The sequence below is a fragment of the Sinohyriopsis cumingii genome, chromosome 3 (assembly GCF_028554795.1).
Source record: "Sinohyriopsis cumingii isolate HCF-2022 chromosome 3, ASM2855479v2, whole genome shotgun sequence".
In the NCBI taxonomy this organism is placed as follows: Eukaryota; Metazoa; Mollusca; class Bivalvia; order Unionida; family Unionidae; genus Sinohyriopsis; species Sinohyriopsis cumingii.
Window position 1 is genome coordinate 54370446 of NC_142963.1, and position 17041 is coordinate 54387486.

At 36.7% G+C, this 17041-nt stretch overlaps 1 protein-coding gene across 4 annotated transcripts in view; it reads left to right on the forward strand.

The window, feature by feature from the left end:
• The window catches only part of LOC149802881 (tuberin-like), a 194860-nt gene that overhangs the window by 15598 nt on the left and 162221 nt on the right, over positions 1–17041 (forward strand). For all 4 annotated transcript variants that reach the window (XM_089952331.1, XM_089952334.1, XM_089952333.1 and 1 more), the window contains exons 4-5: positions 3959–4038; positions 8675–8739. In XM_089952331.1, the coding sequence (XP_089808457.1) occupies positions 3959–4038; positions 8675–8739 (145 nt within the window). The remainder of the gene's footprint in view (positions 1–3958; positions 4039–8674; positions 8740–17041) is intronic.

Below are 17041 nucleotides of genomic sequence, written 5' to 3' on the forward strand. Positions count from 1 at the left end.
CTGTAAAAGATTGTGACTGCATATATATTTATCTTGATGAATATTATAGTAAAAGTCTGTGTATTTCGGTTTTGGAGTGTATTTCAGTGTGTATTTCAGTTTTGGAGTGTATTTCAGTGTTTCTCGTAACCTGATATATGATTATAGACCAGTTATTATTGCAGCTAAAGATAAAAAGTTGTTACATTAGTTATGTAGTTATAGTCCATTTATTATGGCAGCTAAAGATAAAAAGTTGTTACATTAGTTATGTAGTTATAGTCCAGTTATTATGGCAGCTAAAGATAAAAAGTTGTTACATTAGTTACGTAGTTATAGTCCAGTTATTATGGCAGCTAAAGATAAAAAGTTGTTACATTAGTTATGTAGTTATAGTCCAGTTATTATGGCAGCTAAAGATAAAAAGTTGTTACATTAGTTATGTAGTTATAGTCCAGTTATTATGGCAGCTAAAGATAAAAAGTTGTTACATTAGTTATGTAGTTATAGTCCAGTTATTATGGCAGCTAAAGATAAAAAGTTGTTACATTAGTTACGTAGTTATAGTCCAGTTATTATGGCAGCTAAAGATAAAAAGTTGTTACATTAGTTATGTAGTTATAGTCCAGTTATTATGGCAGCTAAAGATAAAAAGTTGTTACATTAGTTATGTAGTTATAGTCCAGTTATTATGGCAGCTAAAGATAAAAAGTTGTTACATTAGTTATGTAGTTATAGTCCAGTTATTATGGCAGCTAAAGATAAAAAGAAGAGACCAGGATCCTGTATTTGGACCTATATGAAATGCATAAATAATAGGAGTGAAATGATACTCCTTTACCGTGTATTAATGCAATTCAAGATATAAAGCCTATGATATGATATGATACATTACACATAACAACTTGATGGTCTTTTTATCAGATTGATGAAGCTGGTTACTAGTCTGAACACCATATTTCTGATTCAGTTTTGATTGAACTTTCATAATGAACCCCTCATCCAAGCATTTGTGAAGGATGAGGAACATTATTGAAGTAAAGCCAGAGACTGATCATGTATACATGGCATGCTGCTCTGTCATTGGCAGGAACAGGTGTTCCTCAAAAAAAAAGAAAACTTTTTTATCAGTCACATGATGTGTCACCTGTAGTATCCTATATAAACAAGCCACCTGCACAAGGTATCTCATATTTTAAAGTGAATTGTTTTGTTGTCTATATAAGACAGGGAGGGAAAACTCCATTGTAGTAAAACCTCAACTTGCAACAAAGAATGGGTGGGTGTATACATGCTCAGCCTAAGCATTCTTTAGATCAATAGAAGTAAACAAATCATTTTTCTGGATGGGATCTAAAACAATTTGAAATGTGTCTTGCTTACAATGTTCCTAATGAACAAATTTATTCAACTGTTTCAGGTTAATAACTGGCTGAAATTTTCCATTAGGTTTGAGAACAATATAAATGTTTTAAAGAAATTGATTACTCTCACATGTGGATGGAACTATAGCTCCTATGTGTAGAAGTTCAGTGATTTCATTGGATATTATGGTTCCCAGCTCATTCGAAAAGGGAATTTCTTTTGGAAAAAAGGACTGGAAAGGCATAGAATCAAACTCTATTTTGTACCCCGAAACTGTTTGCAAAATCCATAGATCACAAGTAAAATTAGTCCATATAGCAATACAGTGTTTAAGTTTTCCCACAGAACTTATCTCTACAGATTTTAATTTGGGGGTTAATTTGGGGGACTATTATAGGCAGGTCTCCTTCCTCTATTGGACTTTGGTATTGATACCTGTATGTATTTTGAGCACTCTAGCACCACGGCCTCTATTGAAACCTCTGTGAATGTTGGCAAAATTTTCTTTTGCAAGGGCAAACCCAGTATCATATCTTTTAACTTCCTTGGCCACATCGTCCCCAAAAAGTATGGATGTTATGGGGGTATGAATATTACAAAGATTGGAATATTTTCTTTTCAGATGTGGTCAAATCATATACCTCCTTCTGAGGGAGACATGATATTGTACCTGACCTATAAGGGTAATAGCATCTGAAATTTGGATCTTTGCTTTTTCATTAGTGGCAATCTGAGACTTTAGTAATTCCGCTTATTGGACAAATGGCATAATGCCTGCAGCAACATGATCTTGTATATCCCTAAAAGCTTTGTCATAAGAGTGAACTCTAAGGTCATTCCAAATTTCTTGATTGACAAGTGGGGGACTCAACTTATCACAGTTTTTTGGGATCTTGTACTTTTGTACAATTTCATCAGTTGCACATAAAGAAGTGCATGCAGTAATAATCAGTTCTGCTACGGATTTAGGTATTGGCCCTCATTTTGGGGGGAGTTTTCAGTTTGGGTAACTGCCACATATTATTAGCATTGGTAGTGGAATTAGAGTTGTAATCAGATTGCAAAGCATCAAACAATGCCCCATTTATTTTTCCACTCAAAGAAATTAGCTTGAGTTGTCTACTTGCATAACCCTCTGCTGGGGTAACATCAACATCGCTATATGGCCCTTCAACTTCTACATGTAATTCAGGTAAGCATTCACCAAAAAGGGCATCAATTTTATGGTCATCTGCCATAACAGGCTGCATTTCTTTAGACCCAGTTTTTTTCTCTAAAAGCTCAGTATCTGTTTCGAACAGGTTATTTATGTCTATGAGACTATACATCCTCTACTGTCTGAAAGGTTTTGCTTGTTTAGCATAATAGATTTTACGTTTTGCCATTTTCTGAACTTTAGTCACAAAAGACTTCAATTTTTCTCTTTATTTTTCTGTTTTTGTGGCTTCATAACTCCTTTCTCTTTTGAGGACCTTGCCTCAACTTTACAAAAGGCTGCAATATCCTCTGGCTCAAAACCCACACTTCTGAGTTGGCTTCGAGGTCGGTAATTGAGAGGACTTCGTCTTCTTCAGTAGCCATTACAAATAAACAGAATGAACTATGACAAATAACACATATAGCTTAGACTATGTTCTAAGCTGGCAACAGCACCACCTAAATATTTGCCTATTATTGAACAACACCAGAATAACTATGAGATACCTTGTGCAGTGGCTTGTTTATATAGGATACTTCAGGTGACACATCATGTGACTGATAAAAAAGGTTCCTTTTCTTTGAAGAGCGCCTGTTCCCGCCTAATGACAGAGTATTATGCTATGTATACATGTGAGGCCAAAGACTTTATGGAAAACAATGTATCATCAGGACCTCAATGAATTAATGAACAAACTTCAAAAATAAGTGTTCTTGCATCTGATTGCCTTATCTTGTTACCACTCAGGAGAGCATATTTCGAATCTGATTGCAATCATTATTTTGAATATGGCCTTGTATCGTCATGATCTTGGATGAGTTTTAGAGTAGACAAGATCTGCACATGTTAATGAAGTGCTTTTTCACATGATTGCATGAACTTGTTACAACTCTGTAGACCATATTTTTTACCCTGATTGGAACATAGGTTTCTATGATCAATATTTCTCAGACAGGTTCTCACTTGAGCAAATTTAGAATGTGGCCTTATACCCTACATAAGTTTTATAATTTGCAGGATCCACACATATCAATGAGGTACTCTTGCATTTGGTTGGCAGAGGGGGGTTAAATTCTGACCCAGTTTGGATCAAACTTGGAATATGCATTTATATGATCAAGATCGCAGACAAATTCCCAGTTGGGCCACATGTTTTTGTAGGTATCAGTTGTTGTGGTTTGGAAGGAAAAAATAGCATTTTAATCAGGACTTAAATTGGTGGATTGAGAAAGGGATTATCTTGTTTCATGAATGAATTGTTAATTACTGAATCTTCAGATTTGTTATTTATAACACAAAATCCATGACAATTGTCAATAATACTGAATTTTCATATGAAACATATATGCATAAACTGTATTTCAGAATGGAAATTTATACATGTGAGTAATTTTTTTTTCCCTCTTTATGTTTTAGCTGAATCATTTGGGAATTTTGCGAGGACACTTTTTTGATGTAATTAGAAATATCTCTGTGCCAGAAGACTTAAATGAGAGGTAATGTTTTGATGAATATGTTTATATTTGTTCATCTTGAATGTGGTCTGTTCTTTTTTATATTTATCAGGGCTGCAATTGTAGAAGCTTCACACATCAATTAGTTTGCCATCCATGTGTTTTTCCATCTGTCCATCCTTTCACACACAGAATTAGGGTCTCAATTAACATTTATTTCGATTTTGGTCAGTGTTAAAGTTGTTGTTTTCTAGCTAAATAAAAATGCAGGCTTGATGAAAATTGGATCTCTTGTGCAATCAGTGTGCCAGAATTTATTCAGGATTGAATATTTGAGTAAAAATGTTAATATTTAAGTTTCTTCTTTGAATAATGCCCCATTCATATTAACATTAGCAATATAAGCATAATGCCTTTTGAATCCAGCAACACTAAATAAAAGATAAGAGCAAATCTTTTCTCTCTATATCATTTAGACATCTGGCAACAGTCCTAGTCATATTCAACCATGGAGAGCACAGACTTTAGTTTCAAGGCAGCTGTTGAGGAGATATACCAGATGTTGCTGGCTTTTAAATGCCCTCCAGCCAGCCACTACACCATGCATGCACATAAAGTCAAAATGTTGGTCAATATTAATGATGAAGAATCATCTCCATCTTTCCATCTGCTTCCCCTGTCAGTAAAACTCAAGGAGATTAACAGTTGGTGGTTCAGTTATGTCTGTGACCTGGAGAATGCTAAAACTTTCTTTATGAATAGCCAGGTACCATTTTCATCATGCTGGTACAGGACACATTTCACCACCTACCATACTGAACTCCCAGTGTTTTATAAGAATGTAATGGTGGTTAACATGTCTGCTCCACCATTGTATAAGTTGGATAAGAATACTTTTCTCAAAACTAGTTTGATGTTGTTTTAATAGCGTTTAATGCCATTTTTCAGAACAAGATAGGCTATACATGGCTGCCAGTATTAATGGCAGATGAAGAACCCGGAAACTGCCCCTGCCCCCCCCCCCCATCCCCGGAAAGAACCACTGACCCACAAGAAGCTACTGGCAAGCTTTCTCAAATACCCACATTGGACGAACCTGAGACTCAAACCCATGCAGACAGAGGTGAGACAGCAATGATCCGTAACAGCGAGCACTTTAGACCACTCTGCCACTCAGGGCCTCCAAAAACAGTTTGCAGCAGTGTTGCAAAATCATTGATGCTCGATTTGGTCTCATTGGCAATTTGTTAATTGGTGGGAAAATCAACCAACCAGCATGTCTGGGACAGCATGAATTGCTTGGGTCATTGACAGGAACCTCTGCCCATCACGACTTGATACATTGTGATGCTGTTTTGCACCACATTGCTATAAGCACATCATGCCCTGGCTTTAAGGTTGACTTCATTTGTCTCACCATTGCTGTTTGGGGGGCAAAATTGTAGACGTTTGGTGGCAGGCAACCAAGAAACTGACCCTTCAATTGGACACTCCACCAGTATCCTCGCTTTGGAACCCATGATTCCAGCCACAATGGAGGAACAACAGGTGAGCAAGGTCAGCTGGATCTTTCACACCCTGAGAGTTGTTCAGAACTTTGACCTTGTGCCAGCAAACAACAGCCGAATCAGTCTAGGTGGCAATCTTACAGTGGAGATATATAAAAAAAACAAGTTACTGTACCTCTCCCCATGTCACATGCTGCCTGATGCTGACATAACACCCCAACAGCCTGGAGACAGCCTACCAGTGGGTGCCAAGTCATCTTGGAGGGACTTCTTATTTTGTTATGCATTCTCTCCTCTTTCCTCATCTCCCCTTCTAAATGGATATGCTATCAGATCGGGAGAAGGACCCTATTCTTCAGCTGGAGTTACAGTCTCTCATTGAAAAACGAGCATTGGAGATTGTATGAAATAAAAGGTTTCCAGGGTTCTATTCGCAACTGTTTCTAATCAAAAAGGCCAACAGTAAGTTGTAGTGTATCATAGACCTGAGTCACCTCAACAAATTCATTCTTCAGCTGAAGTGCAAGATGGAGGTGGCAAGTCTATCCAACTTACCATCTGAAGGTAAGTCTTGATCTTCATGGCCTTATCCACCTGGTGTCACAAAAGTTTCTTTGGTTTGCTTACCATGACAAAAGTTTACCAATTTTGAGTCCTTCCCTTAAGTCTGAATATCAGTTCCAGGTTCTTCACCAGAATTATGGCTTACATTGTCATCGTTTTTGTCAGCTTTTTCCACCAAGGTTTGGAGTTTTCAGTCTTGTATGTCTCACTCATCTCCACATCCTATGGATTGTCAAACTCATAGATGCCATTTCCAGCACGATTTAGATTTCAGTGAGTGTTCTTGGAATACCTCAGGTTACTAATTATTGTGGTGGATCTGATCCTGCTGGGCCACCTTTATATGCACCCATTACAAATGACTTTGCTGGCTTAATGGTGCCCCATTTCCAGTCCACTCAACTGGAAAGTCAATATAACAAATGAGGTACAATGATTCCTGTGTCAGTGGCACAGCCATCGTTAGCTCATAACAGGAATCCCTTTGGAGAATCCCCAGTCAGATAAAGAGCTTTCAGACCTGTTAGCCACTTTTGATTTGAATAGACCAAAATCCCTAACCCTGTGTCCAAAATGGAACTTGTCCTGGGTCTTGATATGGCTCTTTTGAGAGAAGTGCAAGCCATTAGACCTATCACCTATTCTTGTAATGTTAATGTGGTCGGGGAATGTATTCAGAGGAGAAAGTGAATTTTATAGTAATTGTTTTTCAAAACATATATACCCAATCACATTACCTAAAAACCCTCCAAACAACCCGTCTATGCGAACATCCTTGTTGGTCATTCAGTCAGGGTTGTCCTGTGTCCATATGATATAGACAGAACAGATACATTTTCATTTTTTGTTTGGGCTGGATTCAGGAGGCAGTAGGCATATATTCCTAATGTTATTATGATTTCGTAACATAATTTCATTTAAACTTAGCATTCCATTGAAGCATTTAATACACTTTCAGACAGAAAATAGTTGGTAGACCAACCATTTAATATCTAGATGTGGCTAGACTATTGACAACTTACATTTGTGTAGTAAAATCCATATTGCACTATGATATATTTACTTCCATGAAATATATACTTTGAGAATAGATCACAAGTATAAAATTCATGTGTTAAGTTCTGTTAGAAATCACAAGTAGCATGCATATACAATGATAATCCTCGTTTGATCTACATCCCATTGTCTACAAACATGTGTAACTAAACAATTCATTATGACATTGTTGCCAGTAGGATATAGCTATAGTTGCTTGCATACTACATGTACATGTACTTAAACTGGCCTAGATTTGGGTCAGCTGGAGACAGCTGTCATCTTGCTGAGGCTACCCAGGGGATGAGGCCATTCAAAGAGAAATGAAAACATGTGAACAAATTAAATGCTAAATTACATGGATTACATGGACATTTTGGACGAGGTAAACCTAAAGGCAATATCCAATACAAACCTGACTGAATGTCATGCATAGTGATGTCAGAATGAAAGTTACACATGTTTAAGGGGCCCTGAGTGGCCGAGTGGTCTAAAGCGCTCTCCGTTATGGATCACTGCCATCTCACCTCTGCCTGCGCCGGTTCGAGCCTCAGATTCAGCCAATGTGGGTATGTGAGAAAGCTTGCCAGTAGCTTCACGTGGGTTGGTGGTTTTTTCTGGGGGGTTTCCCCTGGTTCTTCCTCCACCATTAATACTGGCCACCATGTATATCCTATCGTGTGCTGAAAAATGACATTAAAACCCGACAACAACATTAACAACAACAACAACACATGTTTAAAAAAACATTGTTCTAACCCTATGTTGTTATAATTAGACAGACATCCTCTTTTTCTTAACCTCGTTTAGTTCCTGGACACAATTGTAAATAGTCCATAGAGATCACTAATTAAGTAAATATTGGTGTTTTTTAGACATTTGACTGTCTATTCATACAGTCAAGTCTTTCACTTGTGTGAGCATCTTATCCATGACTGCTGTGAATTGCCAGTTGTTTGGATACAGATCAGTTATGAGAATCTGGGCAATCATGTTGTTTCACATTGCTTGGCAAATTATAGAGCCTTAAGAGAGATTAATTGTTAAATAAATGTATGTGTACTTGTGCCAACATTTCAAATTTATTATGCTGACATGATTACAGTATATTAGATCCTTGCATATAAGTCAGCTTAAACTGCAAAGAGCATAGACCCAGATCTTCTGTTGCATAATGTGTTGGCAGATCTGTTGCTTGTTAGGACTGATATGTAGTACAAACAGTATAGACCTTAATCTTCTGCCACATAGTGTGATTGCAGATCATAGTTTATGTTTACATTTGGATTAGATTTAATTAAATATACATGTATGGCACTTTGCATTATTCAGTTGCATGACTTTATTTGTATTTTTTTTCTTTTTTGCTTGTTACAGTCTTTGATAATTTTATCATGTTCTTCCCTCACAAGAAGATCATGTACCTCTTCAGACTCACTGCTTATATAATGAAGCCAGATCAATAAAACCCTTTTGAATGTGTATTGAATATGTAAGTTGTATTCTTCTTTACAAGTGTCACAATTATTTTAGTATGTAAATACAAAAAATTGTATTGGTTTGCATTATAGGCTTACCCTATTTAATATCTTGAGCGAGAATGGCAGAAATTTACAGAATTTTGAAGAAGAAACAGGTAAGATAACATTTTTTTTAAAAAATAGTTTTTATTGTGAATAAGTATAAGAGTATAAGCCAGCCTGTAAAGAATTAGAAAGATAAACCATCATTGATTTCATTTTGATGCCCTTTTTAGGTAGAGACATAAGTACACCCTCAATGTGTTGATATATTTTCTTAATTGAAAGTCCTGGTGGATGCCACTTGTGATCTTGTTTCTGAAAAGTAATTATTAGGTCAGAGTTCAAGCAAGTGCAAATGCCCTTAATAAAAAGATTTTTTTGTGCAAATAACGGACTCTTATAGCAAACATCTAATCAAGAGGAATATATTATTGAAAGTCAAAATGGTGATGTAACATCACTTGTTTGTCCATCCATTGGCATCCATTCTATTTTAATTTAGCTATTTGGTGCACACTATCTAATCAGCCAGTTTTGGACATGAAAATTATTCTGTGAATTTTAGCTCACCTCCTGAACTTTTTGTCCATTTGTTTGTTGTTCATTGACACTTGTTTGTGAACACTCTAGAAACTTAATTTATGATCATGTTTTGATCAGATTTGATATTTAAGCTTGTATTGTCATGACCTTATATGAGTTTGAACAGTGTGAACATCTGCAACAATTAACATTTAGTTGATAAACATTCGTAATGATTTCTTTATTAATTTAGAACAAAAAAGGAGATCCTTGACGTTCGTAGTTCTTTATAAGCAAGTGCTCTTGTAAAGAGATTCAACACTTAAAAGTTAGTTACAAAAGATCCCAATATTTGTTTATATTCTTACTTATTAGGTAAATTTGGATTATACTAAAAAACAAGAATGATATTGTCATCTTTAACCTGATTACCTTGTAAGAAATTCAATAAAAGTCTCATAACTGGTAACAAGTATGAATACTTTTAGCTTCAAGGGAAGGAAGTGAACTGTGCTTGATTGATTCCAACAACATTTTACACAGCAATCCTATACAAACGATATAGAGAACCTTAACAGATAGTACTTATCTGTGTCTCCCAAAAACAGAAAAAAAAAATATTTTAAAGTCTATCATCTTTCCCATCTTTTACTGTCTTTTGTTTTATCTTTGTATCTAAAATAATTTGTCATCATATTTGATGGCACTTTCTTTGATACAAGAAGGATACAACAGAAATCCATCTTCTTGACACTACCGCATGTCTGGAGTCAGTACCATTTGAGAAGAACAAAATAGGGAGTCGTCATGGCAATTATTATGACAGATAAGCTTATTTCAGAGGGGAAACAGGACAGTGAAAAGAATTAGAAACTGGCTGAGGTTTTACAAAATCTTTTCAGAAAGTAGGTTTGTGCAAGGGAGATATTGACCACTCCAATTATCTAGTGGTTAGAGCATCTGTCTTGGATGTGGAAGGTCACAGGTTTTGAACCCCAGCCAAGTCATACCAAAGACTTATAAAATTGGTACTAACAGCTGCCTTGCTAGGCACTCAGCATTAAGAGGTTAGTGTTAGTACCAGTTGACCTGGTGTCAGGATAATGTGACTGGTTGGGATGTGATGCTATATGTCTTTCTGCAGTGCTAGACATCATTATAAACTGCCACACTGTGACCTCTTAGTTAAAGCTGTACCTATTATTCAGCCATACTCATAATCGGGCCAATTATTAGAACAATCAGTATAATCAGTATCGGCAGAATACTTTTTAACACATTTGCTGTAAACTACCGCTGATTGTCTGCACACAACAAATTATCAATACCATTAATACACTCATCCCAATCACAGCAGCCAACCAGCCAATGAGGCCTCGTGTGGCTGTTGAACTTCCAGCATACACATTAGCAGATAGCTAGGCAAATTAGATAGCTAGCGAAATTTCCAATTGCTATGAAACTACGACTCACTATAGTTAATCTGTTCTTTAGCCATTGCTGTAATGCTGCTAATCAATGAATAGCTGTCGCACGCTGAAGCAGTTGAACACTGACAAACAAATATTATGCAGTATTGATACTGGCATGCCAGCGCCAGCGGCGTTACCCTCTGGATACCCCAGCCGCTGAGCTGCTTCAACACGCGACTCACAGCATGGTGCATGCATCCATCCAGCCACTTGGACAACTTAGTATTAACTTACTTGATTTAAAACATTGTTTTAAGAGCATGCATCAATTGGATTAGTAATATTGACTAGCGATTGTAGACTATTAAATATACTACCAAGCCTATGCATAATGTTAAACTCGAAACACTCAAGTTTAGTCTGGAATTACTTCAAAGTAAATGCAGTCGAGTCCAAAGCAAATTGCACACCTTGCTAACCTCAACAACTGCAGCCACTCTCATACTCTGACTATTGATGCCATGCTGGACCTGAAGCAGCCATTTGTATTTGACGACCTGAGAGCTATTAGTTGGCACAAAGCTATTGCAGATAGATGTACAACCATTTTCCATTGTTGAAGACACTGGATTTCGATGTCTGATGGCCAAGGCAAAACCTCATTATAAAATTCCAAGTCGGAAGTACTTCTTCACATCTTTGATACCTGATATGCATAAGGCGATACAAAGCAAGATGCGTGATTTAGTTTCTGCCCAATCTGACCTTAGTTTGACCTCTGATGTGTGGTCAGACCCCTCCATCGGCATAGCCTTGCTGAGTCTTACGACACACTGGCCGACAGAAGACTTTCAGAGGAAATGGGTAATTTTAGCAGCAATGCTTCTCAACGAATCACACACAGGAGAATATTTGGCAAGCAGACTGGACAAATTATGCAAGGAATACAACATTCCCAAAACTCATATCCATGTTCAGCATGACAGAGGTGCAAACATGGTTAAAGCAATGTGTCTGGCTGAAATCGACATCAGCTGTTTTGCACACATGCTGCAGCTCATTGTCAGTGATGGCATTCTGTCACAACGAGCTGTCAAAGATGTTTTGGAGATCTCACAGTCAGCAAGTTCCGGCACTCCATCCTGCTTGAAGAGCAGGAGGAAATTTTTTGCGTTGCCCATAAGAAACTCATCCAGGATACCCAGATATGCTGGAATTCTACATACAATGTGTTGGTTTCGTTATATGAACAAACCAATTCTTGGGAGCTTTTGTTACTCTTAATGACTTGCCTAGCCTATCAGCCCAACAGTGGGTGTTGATTAACAATATTGTGGACATGTTAGGCCCATTCGCAGACATTACCAAGGAAGTTGTTGTTGTTGTTGTTGTTGTAGGGTTTAACGCCATTTTTCAGCACAAGATAGGCTATACATGGCGGCCAGTATTAATGGTGGAGGAAGAACCCAGGAAAACACCCGGAAAGAACCACCGACCCACGAGAAGCTACTGGCAGGCTTTCTCACATACCCACATTGTCCGAATCTGTGACTCAAACCCACACAGAAAGAGACCACGGACGTAAGTGATAGCCAAGCATCAGTATCCGTCATTCTTCCTTATGCTGAAAATGCTCTGAATATTGCTGACTCGAGAGCATGAAGCAAGTTAATGTATTCACACAATGTGCCATGATATGTTGACATCATTGAACACATGCTTTGCTGACATTGCCAGCAACAAGAAGCTTGTTTTGGCCACCATCTTGGAGCCAAGATTCAAACATCATCTATTCAATGAAGAATTACTTGTGACCAGATCCAAAGAATGGCTTAGAGCAGAATGCATCATAGTTGAGTCAGCAGATAAACAGGAGGATACCCCGACCAAAAAGGGAAAAACTGAAACTGAAACAAACACCACTAGATCATCAACACCGCATGTCTGGGATTTGTTTTCTTTGGCCTGTGATTAACCTGTCCGTACTGTCAACAAAACAACCCATGTGGATGACACCGTTAATGTGATGCTTGAATTGTATCTGGCCAGCTCTCTGTTGCCATGAGAAGAAGACATATACAGCTGTTGGAACTCTCACAGGTTTCTGTTCCCCTACTTGGCCAAATTAGCTAGATGCTATTTGTCTGCACCAGCTTCAAGTGTTCTGATCGAGCAGCTGTTTAGTGGTGCAGGGCAGATTTTTTTCGGATCGTTACTTGATGAGAAGGGAGAAATGTATATGTTGCTTAAATACAACCTAACTCAACTAGGCTTTCAGTATCAGCTGTAGCCAGTGTACAGTGATGTCTAACTTTAGCCTTAAAGTATACATATTATTAATTTTAATTATTATTGGGCTATCGTTATTAACATCTTTAGTCATTTATTGAAATCTAGTAATGGCGACCTACATCACTGGACATAAGTTAAAAGACCAGCTTAATACATTTTCATTCATTTATATCTTGAATTGTCAAACCATAAGTTTTATCAGTATTAGTTTGAAAGTTTTTCAAGTTTTATGTTTGTGTGATCGTTGTTTTCTATAAATAGCAATGTATTCCTTATCCGGTTTCTGTTTGTTTTTGTATGGAAGCGCAAATTCACTTGTTGCGTAAACAACCTTGTTATGCCGTAACTAACACAGCAAAATACCTGCTTGCATTACACTGATAGGTTTATGTTTCTGAACCAGTCATTGTTATAAAACAAATAATAATGAAATAATCTGTCTCATTATCGGTATCAACAATTTTTATAATCTGCTATATGCGGCAAAAAGTGACATCGGTACAGCTTTAATTTTAGTGATATGAAATTCTTTTAAAGCTATGTTAAAAATCCAAATCACACACACATACACATACACACAAACACACACACAAGGGAGATATCATTTACTTCACTGCAAAAACAACAAAGAAGGTTAATACAGGCATTACCTTCTCCTGGTCTATATTTAGTTCAAAATGAATATGAAAGGATTTTTGTCTTATTTGTCGGGAAACATATTTAAGTCCAATTTCTAATCTTTTATAACTGTTTTGTAACTTTGGAAGTTGATATATCATAGGGGATAGCCAAGCAAAGGAACTGTCCCTCATTGTTACATCATGGAAATCACAATTGGCTTTAAGGACGAATACTTCTTGGATTTCATTCCTTTGAATAATCTGATTGAATACCATCTTTTTCTGTGCAGGTTTTAAAAAAAAACCCAGATTTTAGCTACATTTTGTTTATCATATTTATCTGATGATAAATTCAACATCATTTTTACAAAGGTTTTGCAAATATTTACAAAGTATATCTTTGATCATGGACATTTTAACAGATTTATTAGGATGGCCCCATGGTCTTATAAAGGGAGAAATAATGTAAGTTTCATATGTCTTTTGTCTGTGATTCGATTGATTGCTAGGAATGATTAGGTATGATACAACCTGTTTATTACAATCAGTAACATGTCTTGGTACTTGATGCCAGAGGTGATGTTAATTTTCTTTTGTCATGAATCAGCTTTGAAGCATTTATTTGATACAAGCTGACATTGGTGTAAATTCGATATGATAACCAGAGAAGGCACAATTGTGAAAGCTAGGACTAGATAATTGTATATGGTGTGGAATGGACTTCAGGCCACTGTGTTTATGTATTTTGATTTTATTTCATGCAGCTGTAAAAATGAAATGCAGGATGACTCGGCAGATATTTCCTGGTCAGCTTGCCATGCATTCATTCCTTTATATTGTAATGCAGGTTCCCCTATCAAGAATGCCAGTATGGGGATGCATATGATTAAAGGTTGATAGGAAAACCTCTGCATTTTTTTTATAACATTCATGCATTTTTATGAACTAAAATTGACTGATTTCTGTTATGTACAAGATATTTTTAAAAATGTGAAACATATTTGGTATGTTTGTATTACTGTAACATGGTGAAAGTGACATTGAGTCTCAGTGACTCCACTATGCACCTCCAGGTATGGCTTTAATGACTTTAATGACATTATTATCATGCCAGTGTTAAAACATGCAGCAATTACTTTATCATGGACATGGGTAGCTAATGTTTTCATCACATTGATGTTTTCCCCCATTTTTCTACAAACAAAAGCCTTAATAGTTTGAAAGTTTCAGTAATTAAAATGCAGTTTTATTTGCCAAGCTAGAATGAAATAGTTTGCATTGTGATATATTTCAAGCTGGAGAAATATTAAGACTGTATGACCATGAAATTGATTGTTTCCCTTTATTTTGAGTGTTGTCTATGCTGTAGATGTTGCTTTCTGCCCAGAAGCATTTATCAATCATGACTAGAGTTTCCCTTAGCTATTAAGTGTCACTCTTGGTAAATATTGATTTATTTAGTGAATGAATGGTTTGAACATATTGGACATTTGTACCCAGTTGACTTCAGACCCAAAATTTTACCATTACTTCACTCTGTCACTAAAAGGGCCTTTGTAAATGAGGCAGGTATGGTCCTAGAACCTATTTCATTATTCAGTAGTAAAATTATTTGTATTATGTTTATAAGGCAGTCTTACTATAAGGCAATATACTCTTTGGCTTCCATGGGCAGTGTTAGAATGAGGGAATCTTGTGTAAGGAGACAATATTTATTATCATCAAGTATAAAGTATTTTTTCCCAATAAGGCCCTTCATTATAACACAATTCTTGTTATAAGGCAGGTGTGCTTATGAATCCCATTTCATTATTCAGTAGTAGAATTATTTCTAATAACGTACTTCACTATAAGGCAATATACTCTGGCTCCCATGGGCAGTGTTAGAATGAGGGAATCTTATGTAAAGAGACAATATTTATCATCATCAAGTATAAAGTATTTTTTCTCAATAAGGCCGTTCATTATAATACAATTACTGTTATAAGGCAGGTATGATCTAGAATCCCATTTCATTGTCCTGCAATAGAATTATTTATATTATGTTTATAAGGCAGTCTCACTATGAGGTGAGAGACAATGGCTCACATGGACAGTGTTGTAATTATTGAGCGCTATAATGGAGCCGGTCAAGAGTGTCATTTACCCTGTCATTATTAGCATCCCATGAGGAGTTTGTCAAACATGGATGCCAGCTTTTAAATAATGCTCTAGACAGCTCGTGGCAGGCAAACTATAAATGCAAATATAAATAAGCTTTAGATTATTTTAAAAGGTAAAAATGATGAAAAAAATAATTGCTACTTGGGTTCAACTGAACAAGAAGGGTAAATATTTTTTGTATAGCAACCAGGGACGTGTACATTTTACTGGCCATGGAAAATTGTGTACTACATGCCATGAATTTTATATAGAACATGAAAGAAAATTTACTTTTGCAAGCACTTTCATGAAAATATCATAAAGACTGGAAGGAAGTTACATGGCTTTTCTTGCCTTACATGTAGAAAATAGTTTAATAGTTCACAGTGGAACCCTACACAAATGCTAATATACTGTAGTCCCCCTCTTGAACAATCCTATGACCATCAGCCACCAGCTTCTTATGGCAAGAATCCCTTTGCACCGACGAGTTTGTATTCAAAAGTACCCCTCAGAAATGGCCAAATTTCAAACATGACCAGTACAAAAATGAAAAAAGTTCCCCTCATGATTGGCCACTTTTTAAAAAATAAATCCAGAACCAATAATTAATTCATATCATGACCTAAGGTAAGTAATCGTATGTTATAATGTAGTCCATCAGTCTGTTACAGTTTCTTTTCTCTGCACAATGGCTTGAGTTTTCCACCAGCTACAGTTACTATATGGGATACCAGACTTTGTGAATGATTTGTACTTGGGATAAGAAAGAACGCTGTCAATATGAGATACCAGACTTTGTGGATGACTTTTGCACTTGGGATAAGAATGAACCCTGTCTGTGTGAGATACCAGACTTTGTAGATGACTTTTGCACTTGGGATAAAAATGAACCCAGTCAGTGCGAGATACCAGACTTTGTAGATGACTTTTGCACTTGGGATAAGAATGAACCCTGTCTATGTGAGATACCAGACTTTGTAGATGACTTGCACTTCAGGTAAGGAAGAACGCATTCTTTATGAGAGTAAACAGGCTAAATGACAAGGTCACTGTGACAAAAAATAAAAATGGTTTCCAGACAAATAACATTAGTTCTATGTCACAGACCCAGACCAAATGTCATGGATGGCTTGCACTTAGAAGCCTTTTGATCTTTTAGTGAAGAGGTCAGAGAACAAGATCATTCTGGCTGAAAGATGAAAATGGGTTCTCTACAATAACATTAGTTCTGTGTCATAGGCAGATACCACAGGTGGCAAAGTGCTCTGAAGTGCTTTGCTTTACAGATCACCACTGTCTGCATTTGCCCAACCAAATGGGGATGAGAGAAAGCTTGCAGTAGCTTCCCCTGTGTTGGTGGTTCTTTCTGGGTTCTTGCTTGACCAAATATACTGTCCACCATGTATAGCCTACCATGTGCTGAA